We start from the raw sequence: 15050 nt of genomic DNA, 5'->3' as shown, positions 1-15050 counted from the left end.
GAAATTGTCAATAAAAGCAGGAGGTACGACGAAGACAAGAAACAGACGATTGGTACAGCACCAGCTTGCTATGCCCAATAACCATTACCATTGCTCGACAAATACTACGACCAATGAGAGGTAAAATACAGTTTTGTTTATGAAACCGTCTCCATGTTTGATTGTCAAAATCGCTGGAACAAACAGTGTATATATTTATTAGCAGCACACAATTTTGTGGAAATGCAACAAACACATATACGTGACAGCGATAAACAGATGAATAGTTAGAGAGAACCGACTGTACAACAAAGGTGATTATACCGTATTATAGTATACTAGCGGGGGCGGGCGGTCGTAAAATACGTTTAAATATATTTTAATTTTTCACGATTTCATATATTATAGACTCGTGATTTCAAAAGTGTAAAAATAAATAAATAAATAAATAAAAAAAAAAAAAAAAGTAAAAATCAGGTGCCATCAGCTAGAATCGAAACCGAAAACAAAACTAGCATTCAAAGCAGGTGACGCACGGCAAACGCACCAAAATGACACGCATATGAACAGATTAAAAATTAAAAATAAACCATGGTGTACAAAATGTATAACGATTTTTTTTTTCAATTTTTGACCCCTTAAAGACTATTTTAACCGACTAAAGACCCATAAAAGAACGGTCCATAAAAAAATCCAATCAAATCCGACAAAAAGAGGGTGAACCTGGTGGACGCTTGTCCGTTCATTTGTCCGCACTTTTCTCAATAACTACGCCTTGGAATTTTTGGAATTTTGCAAAAACATTAAACACAAGTAAAAAAAAAAAAAAAAAAAAAAAAAAAAAAAAAAAAAAAAAAAAAAAAGTAGCAGAACGGATTTTTCGGGAAACTTCCCCCCCCCCAGGTGTGCCCTTCGGGTTAAAATCGCTAAAATTGACACTAGGGCTTAAAAAAAAAAAAAAAAAAAAAAAAAAAATTGATGCCTTCAATTCTTATATAACTCTGAAAAGTTGTAACTAACTGATTTTTATATAATTTTATAATACTTCGCGATAACTCTTGGGTGTGTCCCAGGGGGTCTTTTAGGACTAATAAAATCACTCCATTTTTGGGACTATTTTGCCATATTTATCCAAAATTTTCTGTGTATGTATTTAGCAGTTCTGTATGGGACTGAACTCAAATTTAAATATGTTAAGGCCTTGGGGATTCTTTTTTTTGGGGGGGGGTAGAATAAATAGGGGGGCATCTGATGGACTTAGTCGTTTCTTTTTTGCATGGTGCAGAATTCAAATTTACATATGTTAAGGCCTAAAACTGTACCGTTCATTTTCACCAGGCTTTGGCGTCCCCTGAGGACTTTTGGGGCTAAATGGGGGAGGGCAATGCTGAACTTAGACATTTTTTTTATGCCTCGTTCACTGTGCACCTACGGGGGGTAGGGGCATGCATGCTTTTACTTGTTTCTAAAGTTTGAAAAATTTACAGGTACTTCAAGATTAATGTCTTGTCTCCTATCCAAAGGGATTCTCGTACTCAAATTTGCTCGACAAAATTCTGTCGTGTCGAACACTTGGTACTGTCTTTATCCAGCCACGTTTAACACGTTTATTTCTGTTCTCTCGTTTTTTCAAACACATCTCGAATACCTGCTTCTATAGACACGCGTGTATTTATTTTATTTTTTATTTTATTTTATTTTTATTTTTTAAATCTCCGCTGTCACATCGCGCCGCCGGCTTGGTCATCTACATATGCCTGCTGCTAATCAATCCACTGTTACATATTTGTACGCAGATTTGCCAAATGCTGTTTATTAATAGGTTTCAGCTTTCAAAATATTTCGATGAAATGATTTAGAATAAGATTTAAAATCTAAAGATGTGATTTGACTAAAATATATAAAAATCATAAAAATATGTAGATATATATACATATATATATATATAGAAGTTCGTATACGAAATAGACCAGCAAAAACGCTGATAGTAAAAGGTTTCAGAAAAATATACTATTTAGTATAACCGTCTAAATCTCGCCTTAAAAAAAAAAAAAAAAAATGTAAATGTCCTAACACTATATCTCAGCCTCTTAATGTGATTGGTTTGAATACTGTTTTTTTTTTTTTTTTTTTTTTTTTTTTTGCAGGTGACTAACAAGATGGTTATAGATACAGAGTTTTTCGGTAAATTTTGATTTGATAGTTTTATAGATGCATCTCGACCAAACGCACCCACGGAAAGTTTGTTTATATATAGATATATATGACTTAAGCGAAATGTTGCGATTGAAATCCTAATTATGAAGATGCGACTTCACAATCTAGCGCCTGACCGAAAGTTGTTGTAACGGAGCTATTACGTCATCTCAGCCTCTTAATGCGATTGGACGTAAACGGTTACTTCTAGCGCATAACTGCAATGGTGAAACAAAATGGCGTATACGTACGGAGCGTTATAGACTTCGACTCGATAGTATTCTAGATCTATTTCGACCAAACGCACCCACGGAAAAATATTTCAAAGAAAATCCGGCCTTTCGTAACATTACTCGGATTTATTAAGCAGAACCGAGTGGAGTGGAATTTTTTTTTTTTTTTAATTATGGAGGTGCGACTTTACTGCCGGCATTAAATGACGTGGCACTTCGTGAAATGAAGTCATTGCATTTTTGCAAAAAGCTTTGATAGCTAGACACTGCAGTGTCATGTGCTTTACGGGATTTGGCAAAAGACCAAGTTTTGCTAATCTACAAACTAAACAATATTCGTAATATTTAACCGCTTGGAAATCGAAACCATTATCGATTATTAATCTGATCAGATTCATCGATACTTCTTCCATTTCGATCAAATCATGGAGTATAGTTTTGCCAAGTCTGTCGAAGCTATTGACGTCCGCATGGCATGCTAGAAATAAAGGCTCAATGAGGTATTGGCATTCCAATACACACTTTTGGAGGAGACTTTTCCGGCCAGGACCGCGAATATCCAAGTTTATCAGACATTGTATAGAGTTAAAAAAAAGGTCTATATTTCCTGGAAAGTTGCAGTATATCCGGTCGAAACTGTTGATGATGAGAAGCATTAAGTAGTCTACCTTGAAACCATAAACGCTTCGTTCAGGTGACGTCATACGTTCTAATCTGATGTTTACCTGTTCAATATAATTTACCAGCAGATTAAACATTTCCAACCCGTCTGACTTCTGTACAGCTAAAACAAAGAAATACCCAACTAACATATCGACGTGAATCAATACCTGAAAAAAACGTCGATCTTCCATAGAGTTAATTTCCTGGAGGAAAAACCTGAATATGCCTAAGTATAAGTTGACGTCAATGATGTTCATCGCGGCCTGGGTATAGACGTACACTGTAAAACGAGAGAATCTGAACATAGAATCCAAGAAAAATAAAGGCGGAATATCGCCGGCGTTAAAAAAGTTGATAACTTCCGTTAATATCCCTTCTCGTGGAGTTTCAAAGATTTGAGTTTCACTAGGTTTCCAACGGAGTCTTAGCGCTCCTTGCCAAAATTCTTGTGCTTGCTTGTATAAACCAATAACGTAGTACTCGCAACTGTGCATCTCCTGAACCATAGCGAACTCTTCGCGTGTATAAGAACCTTTCTGTATCACTTTTTCTATGATATGCCGTTCCGACGACGTTACTGCCTGATACAAGGCATCGGTGCCTGAATTCCCGATTAATCTAACCTGCGTATCTTCGTGGTTGAGCAAAAACGTGGCCAATTGAATCAAATTGCGTTCAAGCGCCATAACCAAGCACGTCACACCAAATTTGTCCGTCAGATTTACATCCGCGCCTGCGGACACCAGTAGCCTGAACAAACTTAAATTCTCCATAGAAGCCATTAAACAGGTGTCCCCCACAGAGTTTCGACTATTCGGGTTCGCCCCGCGTCTGAGTAAAAGTTGTACGATTTCAAACCTATTTTTCGTGCACGCATAATAAAGCACCGTTATTTGATCCGGCGAAAAGACAATGTCGATGTTGGCGTGAAAATCCAAGAGCAGGTTGACCATAATCTGAGAATCGACGAAGGTCGCAGCAGCAAGACAAGTCAATTTGTTCCCGTCAATAAAACCGACGTCGTTTGGATCAGCAGCGCAGTCTTTTAAAAAGTATAGAACAATTAAAAGGAGTTGCTTTTTGATTGCATAGAAAAGCAGCGATGAGCCCTCGTGCTTGATGGCCACGATAAAATGCTTTTGTTCGGGAGAATATTTCCTGAGGATGTTAAGGATATTCCATTCGTCGCCCGCTATAAGAAGATCAGCAATGGATCGAGATTCCCTGCAAAGACTCATCGCGGATTCTGAAAGAGAGGGGTAGATATTTTTTTTTTTTTTTAGAGAAAAGCAAAAATTCGAATCCCAAAAAGGTAAGTCATTGAAATATTACAGGCCTGGCTGGAAGAAACAAAACTGATTAACACGAAAATAAGGTAAATCGGAAACAGAATAGATGAAGAGAAGGGTGGGAAGAAGAGAAAGACAAACATAGAAAGAAAAAGCGGAGAAAATTAAAGGGATAAGGAAAAGAATGACATAAGAGACAACGGGGGAAATGAAGAAATAAAAAGGAGGAATTTTACCGGAGCCAGCAGTAGTTAGCCTCTTAGCGACATAACTCTTAACTGCAGAACTTTAGCTTTGGTGGATGGAACATTCTAGAATATCTTAAAACAGAACATTTTGATATTGTACATCTTAAAATGTTCTAAAATCTCCCCTAAAAAGAACATTTTTATATTCCAACTGGACGCCCGGCGTTTCTCGGTCATACAATTACGAAGAATAATTTGCAATAAAAATAATGATAATCCTGTCCAAATTCCGTCTGTGTTCGTTTAAAATATCGCGTCAGCTGATATTTGGGCTTGGCGATGAATAACCTGGTAAAGTCACCCCTGATTAATGCTTGGTTTTAAAATATGCACACGAAATGATTTGCTGCGATTTTAAAATGATACCTCTTATCGTAAATGGAATTCATTAAGAAAAAAAAATGGTGAGATACACTCGGGCTTGAAGAGGGGGTCATTTGATCTGTATTCGAATGCTCTACCACTAAGCTATATCTCCAGATGTCAATTATGTTTAAGAAATCATTTGCTAAGATTTTATCTCCTCTGCCAGTGTAACGTAAAATATTCCCCTGTAAAAATTTGTGAGAAAAAAAACAACAACTTTAGAATCGGATTTTTTCGATTATCGATACTTATCGGATGAATTTATATACAAAAAATTTAAGAACACTTCCAGACATAAATTACCTTCGTGTGAAATTAGCGGAATCTATGAGGAAGGAAATTTCACGCAAAGTGAAATTTCTATAACAGTGGTGATAATGTATTTTTTTTAATTAGTAATAATTATACATTTAATATATGAAATTGGGATATCTTGATACTTTTATGGTTGGTCGTTTTACGGCATATCAACCCTTTTCAGGTTATTTAATGCCGAATCCAAAGATTTTGAAAAACTTTGGAGAATATATTTGTTTTCAAGTCGGTTTCTATTTAACCCATAGTTGGCACGCTCACAGGTACTACCACTCCGGGTCAGAGTGGACCTGGGAGCAACAGCAATTAAAGGGTGGCTCCACACTCCCCAAAGCGCGCAAGCTGGGGCCTCGCTACTGGATATAGTTTAAGGTCATGTTTCGGACCTAATAGTTTTATGAGAGAAATATCACAACTAGCAAACATACCTGCGCAGGACTTTGCTGTATACTCAGGTACTTGCTTCGTAGGCATCCTTAAGTGGATGTTGTAAAAGCAAATATTGCCTAAGCCGTTTAAAACTAACTACCTCTTGGAAGTGACTGAAATCCAACTATGAACTGTAAAGCAAGTAGATTATATCAAAGTTGATACTGATGTTATTAGACATAAAAATTGAAACAATTACGAAGAAACAATGGTTAAAATTTGTTTAGTATCACAAAAACATTTTTATCAAAGAGAAAGTTTACTTTATGATATCACATATTACACTTTTTCATGGAAGTAAAATCAAAACAACGAGTTCAAATTTAACGAATTCAATACTTAAAACTTACCAGAATCAAGATTATATTTTTCATCATCTATAATTTTTCATCGAGAACATTCGTGGTAGTCTATATTTCTGCTGCTTTGATTTAATTTTTTTTTTTTTTAAACTTCCTGTCCGGCTGATGGATACGTAGAAGATACTGTGACTGAAACATTCTGATGTCAAGTCTACACTAATATTCTTAAATATCTGACCTTTTATTTATGCTCATTGCAAAACGCACCTTCATGGGAAACTGGAGCCTCCGGAATTTATATAGAAGTTCCGAGTCAGATGGAACTAAGAGGATTATTGGCAATATAACTGTTTCGCCTTTGTAGGAACCACAAGAAATGGTGACCTGGTGAGAACACATTTGGTTCCATTAGTTGTTTTTGACGGATATAAGGATAGCAGAATTCTGATTGGGGATCCAATTTTGAGATTTAAAATGTGAGGAGGCATTCCGAATAGTTTAAAAGTTTAAGATCTCCACAGGGTAGTGAACAGCTTCACCTTAATTAGCAGCCAAATCAACTGACTTTTATCCCTTTCAGTCCCCTGGAAATACTCCCATTATCCAGTTGTTCAAGTGATACACATTACTGCTCAATGAAAGAATAATAGCCCTCTTAGCAAGCCACTCCGGTGATTTTTCATTGCTTTGCTAGTCCAGATAAACTTGTCTTTAATTTTCTGAGTACTGACACATTTACAAAGTTTGGTCGGAATCTTAATTGTGTCATTTGGAGAAGTGATTGGAAACTGATCATTTACAATTTGGAGAAGCAATTTTGAGAAGTCAGGTATGGCTATGTTTCCAAATATACGAGCTCTCATTAGTATTTTAAAATTCAGGTGATCGTTTATCTCCCTCAATACAAACCAATCAGTCTCATGTGCATCATAAGCAAGTTGCTGGAATCTGTTAAATAGAGAAGTAGTCAACCGCCCCAACAAAAATAATCTACTCAGTGACATGCAATATGGTTCCCATCTGCTAGATCTACAGCAAATGTGTTAACAGTTATATCTCATAGGATTAGCGAATCTCTCGACGGAGGCTTCCTTTTTAAGGCAATTGCTCTTGACATATCAAAGGCTTTTGATAGGGTGTTACAAAGGTCTACTCCACAAGATCTTCAGCTACGGTATAGCTGGAAACGTCTTTTCTGATAAGTTCATAGGAGTAGTGGTTGATGGGCAAAACTCTGAAGCTCAGAATTATGCTGTAGTCTCTCAGGGATCCATCCTGGGCGTAACTCTCTGGTTTACATTAACTCTCAAATCACATTCTAAGATCATTTGTAGACATTTATGCTGGCGACACTACCATCTATGGCAACACTTCAAAGGGCGTAAACAACCAAGTTCTGATTCTCTCTCCTCTGATCTTGAGCACGTGGTGAAATGGGGAAGGGATACAGAGTTAATTTTAATGCATCTAAGATCAAACTTCTATCTTTCCATCATCAATGCTCTGATGCGCGTCTGGCATCAATTGAAATGAATGGCTCTTATCTTGAAGAGGCTCTATGTTTTGACGAACTTCTGAGCTTGACCTTTACTCCTGATCCGAGATGGAACACATAATCCGTTGCCTGGGCTGTTGAGGAAAAGGTGGGACCGTTCTACCGTGATGCTGATGTAATTCTCTATATGTATAAAAGTCAAGTGAGTCCTAGGATGGAGTACTGTTGTCACATCTGGGCAGGAGCTGCTAGAAGTAGGAATTAAGTCTCTATACACGTTAACAGATAAGTGATCATTTTTTTTCAGTAAGTTTGAAAAACGTTTGGAAATTAGAAAAAAAGTTTCGGCATGTTAAAAATATACAGGTCGATAGATAATTAAATTCTATAAGTTTTTTGCTGTTGCTTGATTTTTACAATTTTCGGTGGTTAACTTCTCTACACTTTAACCAAGTTGTAGCGACAGCTACATATGGCCAGAACAAATCTTCGACAGAGACATTTTTGTAGCAATCACCGTTTTGAACGCCCACAAGTATCAGAACGCGTAAGCACACATGAAACAAAGGAATGTTACGTTTTCGCGTGTAGTGATACAGCAAACAGGCTGGAACGCTCGAGAACATCGTTATATAAGGATTTACCACGAGAATCAAATCAGTTTATTCCAGTTCTTTTGTTTTCAACCAAGACTGGATGCCACTGGAAGGTGTTAAAATCCCCCTCTTGAATTTGTGCTACTCACATGAACCTTAATTCTCGTGGAAAATTACCACGTCGAACGAGAAATTAGTTCTTTTAAACAATGTTGTTTTGAACTACTGTGTCTGTGTCACACACTTTTTCTAAAAAATAATCTCATTGATTTTAAGCCACGTGTGACACCGTTCATTAAAAAAAAAAAAAAAAAAAAAGTAATTTTAGACTCCATGCTATTCTTACGAAATCCTCATTTAGCTAGTCTTGCATAATGAATACTCATTACAAAAAATACTTATATTGGAATGACTTGAATATTCCTAACACGTAAATGTTATTTCGTATTAATATAATGATTTTGAGTTCTTTATCAAGTGTCGTTATTTTCCGGAGATTTCTCTCTCTCTCATATATATATATATATATATATAATGCATGTGAGGATGCGATCTGGTGACACCTTTCTACTAATCGGCGATCGCGTTAACTTTGCCTTTAACAGTGTCGCGAATACTCTACTACTTTCGATTTCAAGAGATTCCTGCACTTGCAAATTTGGTCCTAAAAATTAATAGCTTCCGATTATGAATTTGTGAACATCGACTCACACCCCTTACAAATTAGCGACTCCCGGCCAGAGTACCTATAAGTGATGACCCCTCTACCACGTGTTACTATAAAGTGACTAAAATAGTTTTAATTAAGGCGAGTGCTTAGATTTTTTTTTTAACAGAGGCTAGAACCCCCCCCCCCAACCTCTGGAAAAATCGAATTTCTATCGAGTTTTAAGAATGGTTAGGCGAAAAAAAAAATAAAATAAATAAAAATAAATAAAATGTCGAAAAACAAATAGTCAATAAATAATTGTTACCAAAAGCAATAAATCTTACTTTTCTACATGAAGGAGTTTAATTTACGTTTTAAAGTATTTTCAAGCGCTTTTTATTGATCTAAAATTACGGATGTCTGGGTGTAAAATATATCCATATTTTCTAGAAAAAGAAAAAGAAATCCGCTAGCCGCTAAAATCAAAATGTTCTCCGCTATACTGCAAATGAAGTCTCCAGATCTAGCGGGAAAACCGCTAAATTGGCAACACTGGTTATTCCTTGAAATTAGCTTAAAGGGAAAGGTCTCATTGTTTGATATGAGCGCTCCGGTTTTAACGTAACTTTTATTAATATTTATTTATTTATTTATTTTTTACATAGGAATCACATTATCAATGCCAAGCGGCCACTCGAGGATAAGTTTTAAAGAGTGTACAATAGAAATTGGACAATATAGTAATCGTTAGTAATGGAAATTCGGTAAATTTGTAAAGTGGAACGGCTCATCAGGAACTTGTTTACGTTAGGCTTGAAGACAACCATATTGTCAGCTGGAAAGCAGGAAAACGGAATACAATCCCACAGACGTGCAGTTCTAAGAAACTTTTTTGTTCATGGAATCTACATTTAAGTTTCGGCACATAACGTGTGGGGGAAATTATTGATAGTGTTTACAGCTAGACAAGTGTTTCTTGTGAAAGTTTGGCGAGGGGGACCATAAACTGAAGCTCAGTCGAACACTTCCATGAAAATAACGATACAGTACTGTACACGCAATAACCCTTATCCCTGAGTGGCTTTCGGGCCTTGATAAGTGGTGACCCCCCGTGTAAAAAAAAAAAAAATTTGTAGTATTAGGGGAAACGCCGAAGTGTGCTAGTCGATTATGATTAACCAGAAACTTGTTAGTTAAAAATAAATTTTAGAATAAATATTTACATTAATTTAGGAATTAAACAAATGTTAGAACAATTTAATCAACAACTTAGAATGTCATGTTAGCAACGTATACTAATGACGTAACGAAAGACACGTATCAGTCAAGAGTTATCAACTGCTCATTTTAAACTTGCCGACATTTGTTATTACGTTTGCGCATGCGCAAACTTAATAGCTTGAAATGGGTTAATATTTCTTGTCTGTCGAAAGCTTAAACGATAGCGAATCTGGCCCAAGTGCTAAATGATTTGGTTTCCTTTCTATCTAATAACACCGGCATCATTAAAATAAACTGTAAATCAGTACTAACATATCTATTCCATAGAAAATTGGCTCTAATAAAGTAAAAAAATACTAAGTCTACATGAATATATTTAAGTGTATTTTACAACTTGGCTTGCCACGCCTCAAAATTGTAAATAAAATTTGTAAGTGTCTTGTTTAAACAAAATGTTTCCACTAAGACTTAAATATATACACTGTTTCATTAGGTCCATGATTTTTAATACTGAACGTTTCATTAAAGTTGGTTAATTTATTGAATTTTGAATGGCGGTCAAGATCTTCCCATAAAATCTGGTTTTTCTTTTTAAAAATACTGGATGAATTTGCATACTTTTTGGTGCACTGTATTTTTTAACCTAACAAGTACATAATTTTGTGTCAATTATTTTTGAAGACCAATATTAGGGTTTATCTGGAGAACCAAAAGTTTTTTGCGGGAGGGTAATAAAGTTTAAAAAAAATTGATTCACTTATTTTAAAATCGTTCAGCCCAATTTTAACACAAGGGACAGAGTTTGGAGTATTAATATTTATAACATTTTCGGAAAAAATAGATATAGCTCATAAGTAGGGCTATGACACGAGCATATTCTTATTGTTTTGTCTAATATATATCAGACACGGACAGTTAATTGAGAACCACATCAATATCTTAAAACAAAGATATGAACTGATATATACTAGAGATTCATAGTAATAAAATATTCTCTTGCCACAGTCCTAGTTATAAGACAAAAAACATTAGATCTTATAAAGTAACTTGTGCATTTTAACATCTAGTGAAAATGTAAAACTTCTTAACATGAGAAACAGCTTTTCTCACTTTTCCTTGCTTGAATTCGATGGGAGTCGATGTTCACCAATTCATAAGCGAGTTATGTGACTTGGCCATTGAACCAGAGGCCGAAAATGGCTGCCGACTCTTTCCACTGATAACATTTTATTTTTAGAAAAACAAATTATGGATGGATTTACGTAACTTCTATATGCTGTCTTTTTTTTTTTTTTTTTGCTCTAACAAGTACATTTCAGCACTCGTGCATTACACGGACGGCGCCATGTTAGGGAGCGATAACACCAATTTCTTGGTAAAATAAAGATTTTTTCCAAAAACAAAAATATTTGAAAACCAAAGCATTTCTATAAAATATATCAATATATAAAATTGTAAAAATATTGAAAAGTCTGCGTAAGAATATTTTAAAACTTTTTTCAATAAATAAAAAATTGGATTTTTTCTGCCGACACATTCAAAGTAAAATAGGATTTTTTTCCGAATAATTTGAAGACAAATTAAGTTTCATTTAAATTCATTGAAAAAAAAAAAAGAAAGTTTATGTCCTAGTTACAAAGTAAAGATTCGGGATTTACCGTTAATACTCAGAACAGACCCTATTACTGAAATCCTCTGAATACTCCTACATCACAAGTACTCACATGGAAGAGATAGCCACAAAATTTGTTTCTATGCAGTCGGTCTAGGGTCTTAAAACATCCAGAGCCAGTCCGGAAAAGGTAGAAACAGGGTAAATTTATACAAACACCGTGACAGCGAATTAACCCTAACCCTAACCCTAAACCTAACGCTGTCACGGTGTTTGTATAATAATACCGAAACAGTTTACGATTCGAAAACCATTTCTTTTGAAGATTTTAACATTTTGAGCAACTTGAAATTTGTTTGGCCCTAACCGCGCATGCTACTTCAGATATTGTGGCTGTCCAACCCTCCCGGCCTTACCCCCTAGAAGGAGGTTAGATTACTGCTAATCTAACAAGGTGACTGTTAAAATGCCGGCGGGTTTGCTCAGTGATTTGTATAGACCTTTATGCACTAACCTTGTGTCAAACCTCTTCTATATAAGAAAAATAAACTTATTAAATCTATATTATTTTTAATTTAATTGATAAAGCGTTTCGACATTTCTGCAATTGAAAACTAAGCATGTTTCGAAAATAATTCTAAATATGGAAAAGGGCATTATAATTTTGTAGTTTACAATTTGAAAACCAATTTTTGGGGGGGGGGCAAAGAAAAGTCATTTTAATTTAAAAAAAAAAAAAGTTTTGCTCGTCGAGCTTTTAAGTCAAGAATCGGGATTTTCCGTCAATACTCAGAACCGACTTTAAATACGAAAATCCTCTGAATTCTCATGCGTTACAAGTATTTTCCGCTACTTTACATTTTCTCGTAGCTTTCAAATGTTCACAGCCTTTACGTTCTTAAAAAGTAAAGTGACATTTTTAAGGCGGGTAGGGGTTGTGATTGACCTTCACCTTAATATGTAAAAATATTGCTTTCTTCAATAAGAGTTTTAAAAAAGTTACGGCACATTTGCAGTTTAACATTCCTAAGCTAATTTAGAACACCATTCTTAACATAGGAAGGATTACAATTTTAGAGTTTACAATTTGAAAGCAACCATTTCTTCTTGGCGAACAAGAAAACAAAATCAGTTTTATGTATATTAAAAGAGTTTGTTCGTTTCTTAGAGATTTTAAATTAAAGATTTTCCGCCAATACTTGAAACTGACTTAAATAGCGAAATTATCGGTATACTCATGCATTGCAAGTATTGTCGGGTTGGTTTTAAAATCCGGAGATTCGAAAAATGTGGTTAAAATAAATATACAACAAACAGTTACTTTGCAGATAACCTGCATCATTTATAGTTTTTAAACGTTTTATTTTTGTTCATTTTAGCCGCGGCTAGCATTACCCTCTATCCCCTAAAAAAAAATGCCAGCTAATGAGGGAAATTAAAAACTAGTTCTTAATAACAATTGAACAAATTATTTTAAGAAACATTTAAAATAAAAAATTTAATCTAATTCTCAACTTACACAAAAATAAATCCAACTTTTATTTAAAGTTTGAATATGAAAATTATTTCAAAATTAAATCTTATTTACCTGTGGTAACGCCGCGTCTTGCTGAGCACACAACCCGTTTTCTGCTTTGGCCATTTTTATTTCTATCGGTACAACATTTTACCATATAATCACAGCTCCGCACAAAATAAGACGTTTCATAATTATAATACCAAAAAGTTAAAATTAGTTTTCGATTTTTTTTTTTTTTAATTTAAATTTTATGTGGACCATTTAATCTATTTTCGGTACTGGTCGCGGTAAGAGTTCCCTGCCGAACACCCTAAAAAACAATGACTTCTCCCCGCGCAGGCGCAAAGGACATGTTTTAGTTGCCATAGTAACAAAACTTTTTATCGACATTGTTTTACTGTTTATGAATATTGAAATAAAATACATTACTACACATTTATTAATTATATGGAAAAATGCGCGCATGAAAAGTAATATTCTTAAGATTTTATTAAACCTGGAAAAGTAAAGAACAAGATATTCTAGTAAAGTAAAAAAATAAGAATTTTTAAGCCTTAAAATATTGCAGCTAAAAATAAAATTTGAATATTGATAAATATTTTATTTATTATTTGCATATGTTGTTGTTTATTGTTGAGTTAGAAAGAGTGTCAGTCGCTGGATTGAACTTATTTCCCCCCTATTATTTGCATATATTTATGTAGTGAAAATTGTTTGAATAACATTAATTCATTAGTTAGTTAGTTAGTAGATGGAATTAATAATTTTATAATTTACATAAAAATTAATAATTTTATTATATCATAATTAGGATCATTTAATTCTTTCTAACTCAACAATAAACAACAACATATGCAAATAATAAATAAAATATTTATCAATATTCAAATTTTATTTTTAGCTGCAATATTTTAAGTCTAAAAAATTCTTATTTTTTACTTTACTAGAATATCTTGTTCTTTACTTTTCCAGGTTTAATAAAATCTTAAGAATATTACTTTTCATGCGCGCATTTTTCCATATAATCCATGATTTTTCCAGGCATTGCTATTGTATTAATATATCAATTTATAATATTTATTAATGATTATCAAAAAAAATTAGCTCTCAAACACACATTTATGCAATATTTATCATTCAATCACAGAAGTTCCGAGCCAGGGTCTCTACCGAGACTGCGGTTCATGAATTCGTGATCTGTATAGAGCGTAAACTAACAAAAAAGAAGATGGCACTCGGTGTCTTTTTAGATATCGTTGAAGCTTTTGACAACATACCCTTCAGTAGTATGTTCAAGTCGCTACGAGAACTCAATGTGCCACCAGTACTCATCCGATGGATTGAGTATATGGTGAGGCACAGAACAGTTCAAGTAGAACTACTGAGGGCAACTGTTAAAAGGGAATAGTTAAATGAAACCCGCAAAGTGGGATTTTATCACCTTTACTATGGAACTGTATGCTGAATCCTCTTTTAAAGGAGTTTAAAAATAGGAATATTTATGCCCAGGCTGCTGCTGATGACATCGCAGTGCTGGTCGCGGGTTCAAAAGCATTATTGGTCAGACGCATTGCCAAAATGGGACTACATTTTTCATCAAATGTGATAACGAAAAATTTGAGTCCATTCAAAGAATATGTATATCATAGAATTCACTAATATTTTTAATCGATAAATTCACCATGTTTTGCTATAAAATCATAAGGAGAGTTAAAAAAATAGTTATTAAAAAAAAAGTTCGGTTTTTTAATTATAAAAAAAAACGATACACGGGATTGAACCTAAAATCTTTCCACGAAGCCTCGGTACTCTAACCGTTACGCTAACATGTCATATTGGCAAAATCGCTGTAAAAAATATTTATATACAAAAAAGTTATGCAAAATAAAAAGAAAGCGTTAGTCACTTATGTACTTACTCTCCTGTTTGTGAACCCAC

At 34.5% G+C, this 15050-nt stretch overlaps 1 protein-coding gene across 1 annotated transcript; it reads right to left on the bottom strand.

Annotated features, from left to right (window-relative positions):
* Positions 1–1302: 1302 nt before the first annotated feature.
* Positions 1303–13292, bottom strand: LOC145246880 (uncharacterized). Its single transcript, XM_080108743.1, has 2 exons — positions 13182–13292; positions 1303–4317 (listed from the first exon to the last, which is right to left on the bottom strand). Exons 1-2 carry the CDS (start codon positions 13264–13266, stop codon positions 2576–2578), a joined length of 1827 nt encoding a protein of 608 aa, XP_079964869.1. The 5' UTR covers positions 13267–13292; the 3' UTR covers positions 1303–2575.
* Between the last annotated feature and the right edge of the window lie 1758 nt (positions 13293–15050).

Source organism: Euprymna scolopes, chromosome 24 (genome assembly GCF_053919585.1).
Source record: "Euprymna scolopes isolate OS-2025 chromosome 24, ASM5391958v1, whole genome shotgun sequence".
NCBI lineage: Eukaryota > Metazoa > Mollusca > Cephalopoda > Sepiida > Sepiolidae > Euprymna > Euprymna scolopes.
This window is presented reverse-complemented; position numbering and strand designations above follow the sequence as displayed.